General features: G+C 35.6%; 1 protein-coding gene across 1 annotated transcript in view; it reads left to right on the forward strand.

Annotated features, from left to right (window-relative positions):
* The window catches only part of BBS9 (Bardet-Biedl syndrome 9), a 527,217-nt gene that overhangs the window by 304,039 nt on the left and 202,806 nt on the right, over positions 1–20,372 (forward strand). The window contains exons 17-18 of the mRNA XM_011966349.1: positions 1,031–1,203; positions 4,637–4,789. Coding sequence (XP_011821739.1) covers positions 1,031–1,203; positions 4,637–4,789 — 326 coding nt within the window. The remainder of the gene's footprint in view (positions 1–1,030; positions 1,204–4,636; positions 4,790–20,372) is intronic.

Raw genomic sequence — 20,372 nt, forward strand, 5'->3', positions numbered from 1 at the left:
TGTCCCAGTGCCTGCTCTTGTTACTAACTGGCTAGTAACACTGTTTCTCTCATAGGGCTGTTAGGGTTTAAATGAGAAAGTGAATGTAAAGTGCTTAAAATGTGGCTGGCACAGATTGAGCTCCCATGGATATCAGAGAAATCAAGATTTGAGTAGATGAGATTAAAGCCAGGTCCTGATGAAGAAGTAGGATTTAGGCAGAAGGAGATGAACTATTAATTCTAGCACTGGCGTTTAATTGCTTTTAATCTTTGGCAAGTCTCTGAAACTCTCTGTGCTTTATTTTCCTTTGTATAAAAAGGGGCTATTGTAGTCACAGTTCTTGGTACACAGTTTGTGCCCAACAAATAATAGCTGTTGTTATCATAGGTATTATTACCACCTCTCTTAGCATCATTGTCACCGTTGTTGTCATCATTTTCAGGGTAGAGCATAGCTAGAAATTGGTCATCTTGGAGTAGTAGACCTGAGGTCTCAGGGAATAAAGGGAAACAAGATTTATATTTAGAAAAGGGTCTGACTGCAAAGTTTCTCTTCAAATTAAAGAACTGTTAAAAAATAGAAAACTTTGATCATGATTACCATGAATTATGCTGATTACAGTATCCAGGATGTTGAATTTTATATAGAATACATTTTATTTTACTTTAATATTTTGAAATGATACTAATGATAACAAATTGTATTCTTGCAATGGCTGTTTTCTTTTTAAATACAGGCCTTTTTAAAGGATCCAAATTTGGGTGTTTTTATTGTACTGAAACCTGTTATAAGATACATAACAAAAAGGACCATACTTTACAGTTTGCCACTGTGACCACCTACTTTTGGAATTAGATTTGAAAGTATTAAGTGGTTCATGCAGGGAGCAATGAAGCAGTGAAAGTGTTTTTGTAAAGCCAGTGGAATCATATCTTTGTTACAAAAATGAAATCTTTGAACTTTTAAAGTCAGAGTTATTGATAGTTCATGTAGCTTTATCTAGTAATTCTGTGTTACTAAGCATTTTTATTTAATTTTTTTCTCTCAGAACGATATCGCATTCAGAGTGAACAATTTGAAGATCTTTGGCTCATAACCAATGAGCTTATTCTTCGCCTTCAAGAATATTTTGAAAAACAGGGAGTCAAAGATTTTGCATGTTCTTTTTCTGGATCTATGCCCCTTCAAGAATATTTTGAGTTGATTGATCATCATTTTGAGGTGTGTATAATCATAACCCACATAATCTATAATCCTCAAATACATGAAAGAGAAATAGATGCTATAGAAGAGTTCTGTATACATGCCATTAGGCTATGTGCTTCTCGTTTTTCTTATGTGAATGGTGGATTTTGTGAATCCATTCCTGCCCACTTGCCCAGTTTGTGATCAATTACAGACATTTATAGAGTGGCTGCCTGGAGCTAACCATGTCGTCTGGCCTTGGAACAGAGCTGATTTAATTCTCCCACATGGAGACTTAACCCTTGACCCCAATAACCCAGTGTTAAAGCTATTTGAGCTTATCAGAGACCATTTGGCTAACTGATTCTAGCAGGCCATAAATGAGGTGTGATTATAAAGTAAAGTGATTTTTCTTTTTCATTTTTAACAAGCATACCAGAACTTCTGCATCTGAATGAGGGTTAACACTTAAAATATTCCCCAGTATCTGGCACAGTGGGTGCTTGGTAAATGCTGAATGATTAACTATATGAATCAATGAGATCTAACAGTAACTTTGTTGCTCTGAATGTTTTGCATTTCTTCTTTGGAAGTGCTTTCAGAGCCTGTGTTAGATTCTCTTGAGTATCTCAATGCTGACATGCCTTCATCTTTTGAAGACTGATTTGATGTTTGGGACTAGCCAAATACTTGTTTTGTCAGTGGATTTGACAGTGACAGTCATAGTTTTTTTTAAACGTCCCATGTATTAAAGTTGTCAGGCTCTACTTATATAGTCTATGAACAGACTCTTTAGGCAATACAAAAGGGGAGTTTTGAGAGAATTTCGAACATTATCCAAGTAAGCATTGGTTCTTATGGGGGACTACATTTCAGTGTAGGGGTGTGTGTGTGTGTGTGTGTGTGTGTGTGTGTGTGTGAGAGAGAGAGAGAGAGAGAATATTACCAGTCATATAATTTTTCAGTCAACCATTGAACATTCTAAAAGCATTGACTTTTCAGCTGTGAAGACTTCTTTAATGTAGTGTGAACATAAAAAGAAAATTTCAGGTGTATACAATTGAATTATGAATAATTGTGTCATAATTCCTCATCTATGATGATAACTTGTGATGACACTATTTTCTGGGAACGCATGCCTTTGGTCAAATTGTAGCACCAAAATTGACACAGTCTGTAAGAGTATTTTTAGGTATTATACGGAATGAGAATCTTTGCAGTTCTTTGGGATATATTTTAAGAAATTCTTACTTCACTGTTGGAAACTGAAGTGTAGTGATTTGTGAAAGGGTCCACGGAAAGACTATACTAATTACATATTTGTAATATTTGAAATAGAGAATATTAGATATTACTGACTAATAAGTTTGACATATAATTTTCCCTTTTTACTTTGTGGCTAGTAAGTAACTCCCTGGAGTTTGTACATCAAGGGTGTGTCTTTTCTGAGGAGGGACTTAGAGAATATGGTGAACAACAGGCACTTTCATTTGTTACACACATAAATTAAGGGGGGCATGGTTATGCTGCTTTTGTTCTCTGTCTCCTTTCTCTGCTTTCAGCCATTAGTAAGATTTTAAACTTTGAATGCAGATGGGTTTTGGAATCCAAGTGTCCCTGGGAGTATAAGCTTCATGAAGGCAGACATTTTTGTCTGTATTATTCATTGCTTTAATTTCTAGTGCCTGGACCAGGGTTTGGCTCTGGGATCAATAAATATTTGTTCAGCATTGAAATTCTGACATGTGAAAACATTTCAATCACTGCTGCTTGGTTACACTTTCAAAGGAATGATAACCTGGTTGATAGTCTGAGTACTGAGAATATCTTTTTAATTTTTTGGTATATCAAGAATTTAGGAAATAAATTATAGCAGTAAATTATACAGTTAGAAGAATGAATTATTGATAATTAGGTTAATGTTCTTTTAAAAACTTTATTTAAAAAGATTTTTATTACTTAATTTTTGGTATGTTTTTGCTCAAGGGAATATTCTTTGATTTAGTTAGCTACTGAGTGCTTCTAAAACAGATTTAAAAAAGTTAAAATTTCAAGTTACTTTTATTTCATATGTAATTGTAGAATGCATGCACTGAAAGGGTAAAGAATTTAGTTTGTTATCAGAAATGTAGTCTATGATATGTTTGATTTCTGAGCATTTTTAATATGATATTTATTTCAGCCAGTTTATTACTATTTTGTAAAGTTGAATTAGTGATTCACGTGACCTGATCTTATGAAGTGTCCCTTTTACCCTGTGACTTTAACTAGCTTTCTTTCATTTTAACAATATTAATTTAAATGAGATGGGTTACAGTGAAGAGAGTCATTTAGGATTCTAATTCCCCAGCCACTCAATCTTTTCTTTGGAGGCAGTGTTTGGTGTCCAGTTTCTTGTATCTCTTTCTAGAAATATCCTATGCAGTCACAACTATGTTAATATATAGGTTTCTTTTTTTTTAAATAAAAAATAATGGCAGCACATTATACATACTATTTTGTATCATTTTGCTTTGTTTCATTTATCGTCTTTGCACAGCATTGCATATCAGCACCTAGTAGTCTTGCAGAATAGTCTTCCTTCCTTAACCAGTTCCCCTATTGATGGGAATTTTGATTATTAATAATGTTTTACTGTGATAACAATAGATCAAACAATTTTGTAATGTATATCCTGATATATACATTACTGTCTGCAAGCGTATCTCTAGGATACATTACTAGAATTAGGATTGTTCAGTCAAATGCTATATGTTTAAGAGCTATTTGTATTAACTTTCATGTAAAACTTTGGCCATTTTTCTATTGAGTTGTTGCTGATTTCCTACTGATTGCTGTTGGATTGTGGTCTTTTTCTCATTGATTTGTAGATGCTTTCTAGATATGGGCATGACTTTGTCTCTGTAGTTATTGCTGTTACTTTTTGCAGTTTGCTGTTTGTCTTATTTTCTTCATAATTTTTAAAAATCATGTAGAATTGTATGTTTTTGTTTTTTTAGCTAGTAATTTATCAGGGGTGTGTTTGTGTGTTTGTGTGTGGGTGTGGCTTTTAGCTTTTGACTTACACTAATAAAGGCCTTTCCTATACCAAGATTATTTTAAAAATTCTGATTTTCCTAGTGCTTTTATTGTGTCTAAACTTTTAATCTCTGCATTGCTTTTGCTGTAAAGAATGAGAAAAGTTTTCTATTTTTTCCCATGTGACCAATTATTGAAAAATACCTATTAAATGATCTGTTTTTCCTCCAGTGATACTGGATAACTTTTACAAAGTTTCCATTTGATCTGTTCCACTGTATCATCTGTGAATTAGTGACTCATGTACCAAATACCACATTGTTTTAATTCCCTTAATTCTATAATACATTTAGATTTCTTCATTACTCTTTTATTATCATTGTGTATATTTTTTCTTTGAAGATGTTTTTTGTGTCCATTTAATCTCAGTTTAAGAAATTATTCATTGCAGTTACGGATAAATGGTGAAAAATTAGAAGAACTCTTATCTGAGAGAGCTGTACAATTTCGGGCCATTCAACGCCGACTATTAGCAAGATTCAAAGATAAAACCCCTGCCCCGCTTCAACACCTGGACACCTTGTTAGATGGAACCTACAAGCAGGTCAGTATAATATCAGTTACAGTTTTCTATTACTGGCTATAATTTTTTTGTCACCCTGGAGTCATGTACCAGAATATCCAAGATAAGGTACTCATTTCCAGGGCTTTAAGGAACATAAGCTTTAGAGTCAGAAAAACCTAGGTTCAGAGTCAAACTCTGCTGCTAATTGTGTCACCTTGGGTAAATTACATGAGCACCATCAGTTTCCACATATTACCTCCCAGAGTTGTTGTGAGGATTTTTAATCTTTTATGTAAAGCAACAAGAACAATGCCAAGCACATAATATGTGCTTGATAAATAGTAGCTGTTATGATTAGTATTTTGAGACAGTTCTTGGTGCATTCCGTAATTATTACCATAATTCTCCAACTGTCTTACCAAGCAACTGGCTCATACTTCTAGTATTATGTCAGTTGATATTTTGAGATGGAATTCTTAAGCAGCATAGTTCAAAAAGTTCTAGTTTAAAACATATTTTTTCTTCTTCTTGATCACCTTCCATCCATAGTTTATCATTTGCATGGCTGGGTGATCTGGCTGTCACTCTTAAGGCACTGTTTCTCCAAAAACTATTCAAAATTATCATCTCTTGCTTAAAAATTATTTTTTAAATTTGAAAATAATTTTTAAAAATCATGAGAAGGCCCCTACCAGCTCTACTATAATGTCTTTGAATGATTATAATGAAGACTTTGACTGACTACATTGTGTATTCCTATATTTCTTCACAATGTTACTCTCCTGTTTCAAAGTCAGTGTTGCTGGTATGAATATTCTGTTGATTTTTTGAATTGAGGTTTTTAATTGAGATAATTCTATATTTCTGTGTAGTTGTAACAAATAATGCAGAGAGCTCTCATGTCTCCTTTAACAGCTTTCTTCCAATGGTAACATTTTGCAAAACTATGGTATAATACCATAAGCAGTATATTAATAAAATCCACAGGTCTTATTCTGACTTAAGGTACTCACTTATGTGGGTGTGTGTATTAAGTTGTATACAATTTATCACGTGTAGATTCAACATCTGTCACCACATTCTAGACGCTTCACCACAGGACTCCTTCATGTGGTCCTTTGTCACTACATTTCTGCCCTTTTCCCCTGCCCCACTCCATTCTGTTGATTTTGAAAGGACAAATCAGATTTTTGTTTTCAGAATTAATTTTCCTAGGGGACAGAAAAATAGCTTACTGTGTTTTTGTTCATAATACATTTGTTTCTTAAAAATTTCTTGGTTAGACCAGGTGTGGTGGCTCACGCCTGTAATCCCAGCACTTTGGGAGGCCGAGGCGGGCGGATCACGAGGTCAGGACATCAAGACCATCCTGGCTAATATGGTGAAACACCGCCCCTACTGAAAATACAAAAAACTAGCTGGGCATGGTGGCAGGTGCCTGTAATCCTGGCTACTCGGGAGGCTGAGGCAGGGGAGTTGGTTGAACCCGGGAGGTGGAGGTTGCAGTGAGCCGAGATTGCACCATTGCATTTCAGCCTGGGTGACAGAGCAAGATTCCATCTAAAAAAAAAAAAAAATCATAATTATTTGAAAATTAGCAACAAGTTAAAGGACAGACTATAGTAGCAGTGGAATATTGGAAAGAATATTGGGCTTGGAATTCAAACACCGCAGTGTTGTTGCTTATTAGCTGTGTGGTTTCTGGCAATTCCCTTACCCTCCCAGAACTTCTGTTTTGTTCCATAAAATGGGATGACTACTCTTTTGTTACAAAGATTATATTCCATAATGTATGGAATTTACAAAATTTTTTCCACAAATATAGACTGCCAATTTTGTGTGTGTGTGTTGGGGTAATTATATGATTCTTCAGTCAGTAGGCACCAATGCCCTGTCTGTTCCACACCTCTTTTCCTCTTTAGTACTCTTTTTGTTTTGGTTTGTTTTCTATTTCTTTCCTTCTTTTCCTTTTCCTTTCTCCCATTTCTTTGTTCACTTCTCTGTCTCATTCTGAGGTCTACTGCCATACCTGCCTGCCATACTTGAGACTGAAGGTATCGTCAACCTTGTCTTTAATGATGTTGTATCTTTTTGTAGACACAATGGTGGGAGGGCATTTAAAGGAACTTGAAGAGGATGCTTGATTTAATGCTTTCCAGATTTTCTATATAGTAAGACTTCATCTTTTATATATTTAAAGTGCAGAGGTTTTTATTTTTTCTGCTTAGCCTCAGGGTTGAGGTTTTCCATGATTTGTAATATTACAGACAAGACAATCAAAACCATGGCTTTTCACTTGAATGTATATTGTTAAGTCCCATTCCTTTTAGATTAACGAAAAGAATGAATAAGCATTTGAAGGAAAAATATGAGTACTATAAGGATTTTGACTTAATTTTTATGTACCTTGCCATTCAATTTTATTTTATATATATATATATATATATATATATGTATTTGTAATAGATTAGGGTGAGGTGTTGATTGTTCAATAAGTTTCTTGAGCATAATAAAGTCTATTTTAATTCCGTTTAGTCAATTTTTTAATGACATACTTAACACATGGATATAATTTCCCAAAGAAAATTATAACATTGTGCATAATGCTAAATTTTCCATCTTGGTTCCTTATCATCTGCTCAGAAATGTAATCATTCTTACTGTTTTTGTTTCTTTCCACACCTTTTTTTTGGCATATAGAAATGAAATATTGTTTCATCAGGCTAAAAAAAACTCCATAAAGAGTATCATACTATATGTATTAACCTAGCTCTCTTTTTTCTTTTTCTTCTAAAGTATGTACTGGAACTCTTTGCATATTAGTGCACAGATGTACTTCTCTATTTGTAATGGTTGTATAATAGTTTATGATATAGACAGTCTGTATGTAGTATGGACAATCACAGTTTATTAAAGGACAAATCTTAATAATAGTTTTAATGCTGAGTCTAACATTGAGAAAAATCCCGTTTTGACAACTCTCCTGGGATCAAACAAGCATACCACATACCTTATTATCACATACCTTCTGTTTAGTGTTTTTCTTATCTTTATGCTTTGCCTACGTAGGGAGCATGATTTACATGATGGGTTAGCCAAGCTCATGAAATAACAAGCCATGCTAGAGCCCATTCCTGTCCCTGTGGCATAACCCCATTGCATGACTTTACTGGATTTTAAAAGTGTTTTCCTAATGTACCACTTTAAAATTAGATCTGCTACCTGTTTGGAAGTTTTTTTTTCCTCCTGTGATGGGATCTTTTAATTTTTTGGCAAAGTGTTCTCTATGAGACACACGTATACACATGCATACCCATACATACACATTACCTTACAGATACGTTGTACCAGATTGTAGCTCAACCTATAGTATATGAAAATGCCTGCTTTCCTAGGTATTATTACTTATTTTCATCTTTACAATTTTTAACTGAAACAGTAATTTGATTGTTGTTTTACTTCTTACCCCTTTTGTTGCTTACCAGAGATGCTGCATATTTTTCACATGTTAATTGGCAGTTTGTATTTCTTTTTTATGATTTACATATGTACACCTTTTGTTTAATATTCTATCATGTTCATCTTTTTCTTACCATTTTGTGCATATTAAGAGTGATAATCTTTGATCATACTTTCATCGTGCATGTAACTACTTGGTACCTATTTACGTATGTAATCTCTGACATAAAAAAGTTTTACCAATTTGTCATTTGCCTGTTATGTTTTATTTGTAATGTATTTTTGACACATGAGGTTTAAAAAACATTTGCATAGTTAAATCTATCCATTTTTTTCCTTTAGGTTTCTCTGCCTAGGAAATCCTTCCCTATGTATGCTAAGACTATATGAATATCAATTTATAAATTATTCTAACATTTCTGTGCTATGATTCTTTAAATATACTTTTTTTACTCCACCTGGAATTTATTATGCAATTTGGTGAGAATCTAATCTCCCTGCCAAAAATGGTGAGCTTGTTGTCTCAGCCCCTGCTTATCGTGTATTCCATTCTTCTACTGAGCTAAAATGCTACCTGTATCATTTAACAGTTTTACTGTATAGCAAACCATCCCAAACCTTAGTGGCTTAAAACAACAATAATTCATTATTGTTCATGAGTCTCTGGATTAGCTTGGTAGTTCTGTTGATCTGGGTCATGCTTGACTGACTAGGCTCACTCATGTGTCTCTGGTCAGCTGGTGGCTCAGCTCGGGACTGGATAGCTAGGATGTATTTACTCATGTATTTGGCAGATGGCTTGCAGTTAGCTGAAATAATTTGGCCACATGTCTCTCATGGTCCAGCAGGCTACACTGGGCTTGTTCACATGGTGACTATATGTCCCAATGCACAAGCACTTTTCAAGCCTCTGTTTGTGTCATGTTTCTAGTGTTCCATTGGCTTTGGTCAATTCAGATTAAAGAGGTGGGGATATAGACTTTGCCTCTTTGTTGAAGGAGTGGAGAATTGTGTACTTTTTTTGTAATCTTTCCTCCTTCTTTCAACATATATGAAATTAGCAAACTATTTTAAATGAACATTTCTTTTTGAAACTTTTGTAACCCTGGAATTTAGGTTTTCTATACTTAAAGATGTCTTTTCTTCTATACTTTTGACATTGAAATTTAAATTTTTGTTGTCATTAAAATCTTATTCACTCATAAGCAGTTGTGGTCTATGGACTCTGAAGATAATTTATCTGAAAATTAATTAGATTTTTCAAGAGTCGTTTAAAGCAAACAGAGCAGGCTGGATATGGTGACTCATGCCTGTAATCCGGGGACTTTGGGAGGCTGAGGCAGAAAGATCCCTTGAGCCCAGGAGTTCGAGATCCCTATGAAGAACATAAAGAGAGCCTGTCTCTACATAAAATTTGAAAATTAGCTGATAGTGGTGGCACTCACCTGTGGTCTCAGCTACTCAGGAGGCTGAGGTGGGAGGATTGCTTTAGCCCAGGAGGTTGAGGCTGCAATGAGCCATGATTGTGTATTTGTAGTCTACCCTGGGCGACAGTGTGAGACCCTGTCTCAAAGCAAACAAACAAATAAAAAAGAAAGAAAGAAAGAAAAAATAATGCAAACAGAGCATCAGTGTTATTTTTAGGCGAATAAAACTGTCTGAACATTTGCCCATGTGCTTAGTTATGGTCAGTTCTTTGAGGGATGGAATCTATTATCCATTTTTTTTTTATCGGTCTTCACCTTAGCTTTGTCCAGGACTGGCTTCATAGGCATGTCACCTGCACAGTCACACAGAGCCCTGTTTTTGGTTTAATGCTCTGTAGTAGCCATATTGAATTTCTTAATACTTTTAGAACAAGGGACCCTGTATTTTTATTTTGCTCTGGGCACCTCAAATAATGTAGCTGGTCCTGGCCCTGTTAGGATAATAACAACTTTCTGATAAGTAGAACAAGAGACCTGGGAGTTCAAATACAGAGCAAAGTTCAAATAGAGAACAGCCTTGTTACCTCTACCCCCAATCACATGTAGGCCTCTCCAAAGATGAAGAAAAGGAGATGCAATGGACATCAGTGGTAGCTCTTTTGGATAGCTCAAGTGCTTCTTTTTGGGACAAACATATTGGTTAACTAGAAGTGAAGCAACCATCCATGAAGGGTTATCTCATTTAGGACAATCATCCTGTAATCAGCCCTCTCTTGGCCTATTGTGGGTGGCAACCTCTTATTATATTTCCAACAGGTGGGTCACTGGCTTCAAGATGCATCATTAATAGTTTTGAGTTTTGATGCAAAAGCCAACCACTTCCCTCCCTATTTTCAAATGCAGGTTATTTCTTGTATCCTGTACAGGAACCCTCAAAGCCACATTCCCATCTTATTTTTGCTAACATGCCTTGCCTACATAGTGTCTACTACTGCATCATACTCCAGTGGGAGCATACAACAAGCACCCTTACTGAGGCCAACCTAAGGTTGAAGCAAGGAAAGGGGACCTGGGATTATCAATCTGGAAAAAGCATAGCATGATTCTTACAAGGGAAGGATTTGGCCTCCAGTGAATAAATATTTTTCAGTTGCCCACCACAGTTTCAGTAATTATGTTGTATTATGCAGCCATAAAAAAGAACAAGATTATGTCCTTTCCAGGGACATAGATGGAGCTGGAGGCCATTATCCGTAGCAAACTAACACAGGAACAGAAAACTAAATACTACATATTCTCACTTGTAAGTGGGAGCTACATAGAGAGGAACAACACACACTGGGGCCTATTGGAGGGTGGGGGGTAGGAGGAAGGAGAGGATCAGGAAAAGTAACTAATGGGTACTAGGCCCAGTATGTGAGTGGTGAAATAATCTGTACAAGAAACCCCCATGACACAAGTTTACCTGTGTAACAAACCGTCACATGCACCCCTGAACTTAAAATACAAGTTAAAACTAATAAAATTTTGGGACAAATATGCTTTTTGAAAGAATTTCCATCTTTACTTTTAGCTTTGGAGGTATAATGTTGAAAGAATGTAACCGTGTTGAGAATGTCTTCTTTTCAGTAGTTAGAAACCTAAATTTCCTCATTCGTAAAATTGGAATACCGCTTTCTCAATCAATTGAATGTATTTTTGAAGGACCTAAGAAATAAAGTAGGAGAAAAGAAAGGAAATTCTTATTTATTGGGTTTCTGCTGAGTTTGAAGTAAATTTTATTTATTACTTCATTTAATACTTAGAATCATCATGTGATGGTGGCATTATTGTTTATAGAGGAAGAACCTGAGACTCTGAGTAGAGTTAAGAAACTTGCTCAGTGTTACATAGATACTAAACATTGTATTCCAAAGTCCAGGCTTTAGAATATCATGTGGCAATTTTACTGTAATCATTGCCAGGTGGGACATAGACAGCCTGGATTTTCTTTAGCAAAATTATGGTCAGGGTAAAGAAAAAGGAGATGTGTGCAAACTGTACATGTTCATGCTATGTATATGTATATTCATGATCATCTAATAGTCATTGTATATGCACCTATTAGAAAGGTAACAAAATCTTTTGGAGAGTTCCCTCAAATCTGAAATTATATCTGAAACTTAAGTATACAGAGGACTTTTTTTTTTTGTGACTTTGTTGATTTCGCTTATACCGAAGTTTAGCTTCTTTGCCTTCAAATGCTGATGCTTATTGGCAGAAAAGTTTTGCAAAATAAATTCTCTATTTCATTATAAAATTTTCACATAAATTTGTTAGTCAAAGCAAGACTGATTGGTTGAGTAAATTGAAATGGGAGAAATTAGACTTACCCTATGACTTGGCTTATGTTTTGATGCTATTATATGTACTGAGGTTTTTCTCCTCTCTTCAACACTAACTCTCTGTTGTAGCAGAGGGAAAATGTTTACTGATCTAAAAGTTGGTGTCAGATGACATATGTGTGATGTAATGACTGATAGTCATTAATGTTCTAGAGAGGCAGTTGGCTGATTTTTCTCTTCTACAAAACAGAGGCTGTATTAGGCATAATTTTAAATAGAGATCCTGTGGTTTGGAGTTTGCTCTTTGTTACTTTTTCTGTACTTAAAACTTCCTTCCACTCTGTTTATTTGTATAGTGTTGATATATAAAAATCATTTTAAGTCACGCAGAAGCCTAAGAGCTTTTTGGTCCATGGGTTTTTAAATGAGCGTGATTTTGGCGATAGCACAGAGGAATATATAATGAAACCATTCAGAGGCCCACTTTCCTCATTGTCATGGACAAGTAAAAATAATATGCTGAGAGACTGAGAAGGAGCTTTCATGGATGTGGTGATGTTGCTGGGCTTGTTTTTCTTTTTTTTTTGCTTTTCCTCAGGAATGTTTGTTTCTTCTTCTTTTTTTTTTATTATACTTTAAGTTCTAGGGTACATGTGCATAACGTGCAGGTTTGTTACATATGTATACATGTGCCATGTTGGTGTGCTGCACTCATTAACTCGTCATTTACGTTAGGTATATCTCCTAATGCTATCCCTCCCCCCTCCCTCCTCCCCACTATAGGCCCCAGTGTGTGATGTTCCTCTTCCTGTGTCCAAGTGATCTCATTGTTCAGTTCCCACCTATGAGTGAGAACATGCGGTGTTTGGTTTTCTGTTCTTGCGATAGTTTGCTGAGAATGATGGTTTCCAGCTGCATCCGTGTCCCTACAAAAGACATGAACTCATCCTTTTCTATGGCTGCATAGTATTCCATGGTGTATATGTGCCACATTTTCTTAATCCAGTCTGTCACTGATGGACATTTGGGTTGATTCCAAGTCTTTGCTATTGTGAATAGTGTTGCAGTAAACATACGTGTGCATGTGTCTTTATAGCAGCATGATTTATAATCCTCTGGGTATATACCCAGTAATGGGATGATTGGGTCAAATGGTATTTCTAGTTCTAGATCCTTGAGGAATCACCACACTGTCTTCCACAATGATTGAACTAGTTTACAGTCCCACCAACAGTGTAAAAGTGTTCCTGTTTCTCCACATCCTCTCCAGCACCTGTTGTTTCCTGATTTTTTAATGATTGCCATTCTAACTGGTGTGAGATGGTATCTCATTGTGGTTTTGATTTGCATTTATCTGATGGCCAGTATGCTGAGCATTTTTTCATGTGTCATTTGATTTGCATTTCTCTGATGGCCAGTATGATGAGCATTTTTTCATTGGCTGTATGAATGTCTTCTTTTGAGAAGTGTCTGTTTATATCCTTTGCCCACTTTTTGATGGGGTTGTTTGTTTTTTTCTTGTAAATTTGTTTGAGTTCTTTGTAGGTTCTGGATATTAACCCTTTGTCAGATGAGTAGATTGCAAAAATGTTCTCCCATTCTGTAGGTTGCCTGTTCACTCTGATGGTCGTTTCTTTTGCTGTGCAGAAGCTCTTTAGTTTAATGAGATCCCATTTATCAATTATGGCTTTTGTTGCCATTGCTTTTGGTGTTTTAGACATCTGGGCTTGTTTTTCATATAACCACTTAAGAGCTAAAAGGAGATTCTTTCTCAGAAGGTGATAGAGTAAATAGGTGAGAAAGGAGGAGGACACAGAAATTTGCAATCGTATGTTCGCGGATGAACAGGGGTGGTAAGTAAAAACAAAACAAAACAAAAAGACTGAGATGTCAATAAAATAATGGAACTTGTATGTTTTTACCCTATAATTTTACTCTTGAATATTTAGGCAAGGAAATAGTTCACAAAGAAAAAATTCATCCATCAAGATGTTCATTTATATTATTAATTATCTTTGCAGGGAATTGTAACCAGCTTTCTAGTTGGAAAGTGATTAGGTTTATCATAGTACTACTATTTGATATGATATAATTGCATATCATTATTGCATTTCATTATTTTCAAAACCAGAATGATATATCAAAAACGTTTTATGTAACTGAAAAAAGCAGATTATGGAATAGTATATAGTAAGTTACAAATAATGAAATAGATGTGTCTATAATAGATAAATGTGCAAAAAATTGAAAATGGTGTGTTTGTTTTAGATGACTTTACATTTTTATGCAATTTAAAAAAAGTTATAATTTGATGAGTGCATGGATGGCAAGAATTAATATTGTACAAATGGCCATATTGCCTAAGGTAATTTATAGATTAATGGTAGTCCCATTAAACTACCATTGAAATTCTTCACAGAATTAGAAAAACTATTTTAAAATTTATATGGAACCAAAAAAAGAGCATGAATAGCCAAGACAATCCTAAGCAAAAAGAGCAAAGCTGGAGGCATCACTCCATCGGACTTCAAACTATCCTTCAAGGCTACAGTAACCAAAATAGCATGGTACTGGCACAAGAACACACACACAGACCAATGTAACAGAATAGAGAACTCAGAAATAAGACTGCACAACTACAACCATGTGATCTTTGACAAACCTGACAAAAATAATCAGTGGGGAAAGAATTCCTTATTTAATAAATGATGCTGGGAGAGCTGGCTAGCCATACGCAAAAACTGAAACTGGACCTCTTCCTTATACCACATACCAATGCTAACTCAAGATTGATCAAGACTATCATCGGAGTGAACAGACAACCTACAGAATGGAAAAAATATTTGCAGTCTCTCCATCTGACAAAGGTCTAATAGCTGGAGTCTACAAGGAACTTAAACAAATTTACAAGAAAAAAACAAACCCATTAAAACGTGGGCAAAGGACATGAACAGAAACTTCTCAAAAGAAGACACACCTGTAGCCAAAAAGCATCTGAAAAAAAAGCTCAGCATCACTGATCATTAGAGAAATGCAAATCAAAACTATAATAAGATATCATCTCACACACCAGTCAGAATGGGTGCAATTAAAACTTCAAAAAACAACAGATACTGGTGAGGTTGAAGAGAAAAAGAAACATGTTTATACTGTTGGTGGGAGTGTAATTTAGTTCAACCTTGTGGAAGACAGTGTGGTGATTTCTCAAAGACCTAGAGGCAGAAATACCATTTGACTGAGCAGTCCTATTACTGGGTATTTACCTAAAAGAATATAAATTTTCAATTATACAAATACATGTATGCATATGTTCATTGCAGCACTATTCACAATAACGACATTGCAGCACTATTCACAATAACGAAAACATGGAATCAACCAAATGCCCATCAGTGATAGATTAGATAAAGAAAGTGTGGTACATACGCACCATGGAATATTATGCAGCTGTCAAAAGGAACTAGATCATGTCCCTTGCAGGATCATGGGTGGAGCTGGAAGCCATTATCCTCAGCAAACTAATGCAGGAACAGAAAACCAAACACTGCATGTTCTCACTTATAAGTGGGAGCTGAATGATGAGAACACATGGACACATTGTGAGGGGAAACTATACACACTGGGGCCTGTGGGAGTGGGGTCAGGGAAGGGAGAGCATCAGGAGGAATAGCTAATGGGTGCTGGGATTAATATCTAGGTGATGGATTGATCTGTGCAACAAACCACTGTGCCACCTGTTTACCTGTGTAATAAACCTGCACATCCTGCATGTGTACTCTTGAACTTAAAATAATAGTAGAAGGAAAAATAAATAAAAATTTAAAAAAATTGATGAGCATACAAATAGCTTTTTTTAAAAACAATGTGAATGCATTAATTTACTGAATCATACACTTGAAAATAGTTAAGATGGTAAATTTTATGTTATGTGTGTTTTACCAGATATAATACCACAGATAACAACTTTTTGAAAACTGGGTTGTAGTAATGGGACTCCTGTTCTTCATTGGTATTTCTGAGGGAGCTATTTTCTCTTTCCTGTCTATACCCTATGAACTTGTTTCTCTGGTCTCAGAATGTTTAGTTTTTTGAATTATTCCATATATGAGTTAGTTTATTCCTGTTCACTCAAAAGAGAGCAGTTAGATAACTGAATGGTATGCCTGAGTGAGTGTAAAGGTGGATGTTCTCTTACTCTGTCTGACCTTTGCTAGTTTCTCAGCCAAACAAGAGCAATATACAAAGCTCTTTCAAAATTTTGTAAATTTTTCTTCATCCGGGTCAGAGTAATCTCCAAAGAGTGTTTGTTATAAGTATGTCCCTGATGTATTCAGCATCTGTGTGGGTGTAGAGTCTACACACTGTCTGACAGAAATTTGTTAAAGTCACAAATGTGAACCACATATATGATTTTTAATTTCCTAGAAGGTTAAAAGAGTAAAGTGAAACAATTTAAAATAATTTTAACATGTATTTTATTTAATTAATTAATTTATTTTTTGAGACAGAGTCTTGCTCCATCACCCAGGCTAGCATACAGTGGTATTATCTCGGCTCACTGCTGGGACTACAGGCACATGCCACCAAACCTGGCTAATTTTTGTATTTTTAGTAGAGACAGGCTTTCCCCATGTTGGCCAGACAGGTCACAAACTCAAGTGACCTGCCCACCTTGGCCTCCCAAAGTGCTGGGTTTACAGGTGTGAGCTACTGTGCTCAGCCCAACAATGTATTTTATTTAACTCTCTATGTTCAATATATCATTTCAACATGTAGTAAAATTAGAATTATTAATGATATATTTTATATTTCATAGTAGGTCTTCAAAAATCTGGTTTGTTTTATATGTGTAGCACATTTCAAGTGTGAATTAGCTATCTGTGGCTATCAGACAGTGCCGTGCCAGGCATAGAGCATTGTCAGCTCTTCATTTGATGTTGTTTCTTGTGATATCTTTTTTCTTGAGTTTTTTTTCTTTCCTTTAGTCCTTTTAAATTCTTATTCATGCATAGACTATCACTGAACCAATGATTTTCACTCACTGGATGTGAATAGCAGGCAGTTGTGAAGCACTCTTAGGTGGTTAGAGAATCACCAGAAACTATACATTCAAATATTGTTTAAAACAATGTCATCAAATTTTATGTCAACAGACTTGAGTCCTAGTCCCAGTTCTTTCTAGTGCTTTGACTTTGGGCATATTACTTCATCTCTCTGAGCTTCACCTTCTTCGCTTTAATCTGTGGACCCTGTGGATAGAACCTGTCTGAGTAACATCTTGCATGGTGCTTATCTTCCAGTAAAATTCTCAATAAATGCTCATTGTACCTGCATAATGGTTATGAAAAGGGACTTGGAGTCTTAAATTTTCATCAGTTCAGAATGTCAGAAATCAGTGGGGCCTTAGGGATCGTTCAGTTCCAGCCTCAAAACTGGGGTGGGGTTGGTTGCCCGGCAGCAATTGTCAGGTAGACTGTAACGACAATGGTGTAAGTTACAGGGCTGTGTGCGACTGAATCAGTTTCAGAAAAGATATGTAAGTGCAAAGTGTTATTACAACATTGGAGTTATGCTTCCCTGGATTTAGGTATGTAATGCTAATTGACATTAATGGGGATTGTATATACTTCAAGGGAAGAACAGACCTATTATCGTATGAAAACATTCTCCTTTTAATAACCATCTGGTATGCTTTACTTCCCTGGGGTGTGTTCACTTTTTATAAATTGAATGCATGCTTCTTTATCTGCATGTTCTTCAATCAGCATTTGAGTTTTCTGCTTGCTAGTGTTAGCTCGAACAACTGGCTGTATTGTAAATTTAATATTAGGATTTTATCTTGGTAAGTTTATCAGATTCAGTAATTTGATCACCTTTCTGAAATAAACTATTCTGAGTCAGAAGTAATCAGTGTGTACCCTCTTCTGCTAAAATTTCGTTCTATTTGTTGTTTGATCTTAAAAAAAAATAGTCCTTTGAGATATACTCAGAAACAAGATGTTTCTAATATTACAATAAAACTATTAATGGGCTCATTATGCGGAAATGAAAATCTTATCTTTTTGTGTCAGTGATGACAGAAAAATACATAAGTGGCCTCCAATTATCTGTAATTGTATGAGGATTTCTTTCATTTATGTTATCTGTCTTCCTGTTTAATCCCATCTGGCACAATTATTCTTTTTGTATTAGTTTTTTGTAAAGGAGTTCTGAATGGTTTGAATTGTGAATTAGCAATTATTACAACCCTTATAACCCTCACAATCCTCCCCTCCACCTTCCTTCCCTTTCCCTCATTTTCTCTCTCTCTTTAAGTAGAGGAAAACAAAGCCAGTTTCCTAGAGAGATTATTTTGTAATCTTTCTCAGCAAAAGAAAAAGATACACTGTTTTGATAAGCATACCTCTGAACAGCTGAGCAGTTATATCAACCCTGATGTTTCTCTGCGTATTAATATACAGCGAGCTAATAGTGCTCAGAGTGTTGCTTGAAAGTACCAAATATAACTAAGGATAAATTAAGGTGCTGTACTTCCTAGAAAGATACTTTTATGAGGCCCAGCTGTATATCCTGGAACAATCTAGCAGTAGAAAAGTGATTTAATGTAATTAAAATAAATGTACTTTGAACATTGGACCTTAAGTGGATTTAAATATATCTGTCATACTACCTGAGAATCACTGATAGAATGCCATGCAGTAAGATCAATACCTATCCAACTTTATCACGCTCCCAGATGGGCCACCTGTATTTTTGTTTTTAACTTCCTTTTTATATGATTTTCAAATTTCTTATAGCAGGATATTAAATTTCAGAGAATTAGGCCCTCACCCAAATATTGATTTCCCCACTTTCCTCCACCCTATCTCATCTAGGACTGGCTTCTAGCCGATCACTTAATATTCTTTTTCGTTTGATTCCCAGTTAGAATGATAAGCCAGAAGCCATATTCTTGGAGATGTTTTTCCTGTGGAAGTGATAGATTTTCATGGGACCATTTCCCTCCATCTTTTGTCTTACTTTTGTGATTCAAGGTAAAAGTATTTGAGATGATCTGCCTGTTGACAAAAAGAGTCAAACTGTAGAATATTTGAAGAGATTTATTCTGAGCCAAGTGTGAGCGACCAGTGGCCTGGGGTACAGTCTCAAGAGGTCCTGAGAACATGTGCCTAAGGTGGTCGGGCTACGGCTTGGAATTATATAATTTAGGGGGACATAGACATCAAGCAATACATGTAAGATGTTGGTTTGGTCTGGTAAGGTGGGACAACTTGAAGGGGTGGGGGCAGGGCTTCCAGATCATAGTTGAATTCAAGGATTTTCTAATTGGCAGTTGGTTGAAAGAGTTAAGTTGTTGTCTAAAGACCTAGAATCAATAGAAGGAATATCTGGGTTAAGATAAGACATCCTGGAGACCAAGGTTCTCTTGATGCAGATTAAACCTTCAGACAGCAGGCTTCAGAGAACAGATTGCTAATGTTTCTTATCAGATTCCCAGTTGATTCTGTCTAGAAAAAAGGCCTGGAAAGGGAAGGGGATTCTACAGAATGTAGATTTTTTTCCCCACAAAAGACAGCTTTGCAGGGCTATTTCAAGATATGACAAAGAAACATATTTGGGGTAAAATGTTTTGATTTCCTTCCTTATATAATATCACGTGATATTATGCCAGAGTCAGATTGGAAAGTAAGCCATGTTATGTAGGGTTAAATAAAACCTCTCTGATGATACTTCATGTTTGTAGAGTGTGACTTCTCACGCCCGTGCTAAATCCAGGTCATGGTCTCAGGGAAGCCCATAGGTCCTGGTCCTTATGGTCAAATGTGTCAACAAATTGTCTCACTAGAGAAGGTTAATTTTATGAATGTAAATATCTGTGGTTTTCATTTGTTCATATTTGTCTTATTCCAAGACCTTCAAGGGGATCCCTTGCCTATTAAATTACATTGAAATTTCTCACTTTGACATTCAAAAATTTCTGAAGAGTTGCACCCAGTTGCTTCTAATCTCATCTCCTATTTCTGCAGAAACTACATGCTGGTCAAGCTACCCTATCCTCTGAAAAAGAAACAACACAGCTTTATTGATATATAATTTGCATACCAAAACTCATGTGTTGTAGTGTACCATTTAAGGATTTTTAGTAAATCTGTAGAGTTGTGCAACCATTACCACAATCCAATTTTAAACATTACCATTCCCCCAAAAGCCCGCTTGTGCCCTGTTACACCTAATCCTCACTCCCATTCCAACTACAAGAAACTACTAATCTACTTTCTGTCTTCATAGGTTGGTCTTTTCTGGATATTTCATATAAATGGAATCATACAATATGTAGTCTTTAGCATCTTTTACCTAATATCATGTTTTTGAGGTTCATCTATCAGTTTTCCTCAGTGGTTGCTCCCTTTT

Source organism: Mandrillus leucophaeus, unplaced genomic scaffold (assembly GCF_000951045.1).
Source record: "Mandrillus leucophaeus isolate KB7577 unplaced genomic scaffold, Mleu.le_1.0 Scaffold757, whole genome shotgun sequence".
NCBI lineage: Eukaryota > Metazoa > Chordata > Mammalia > Primates > Cercopithecidae > Mandrillus > Mandrillus leucophaeus.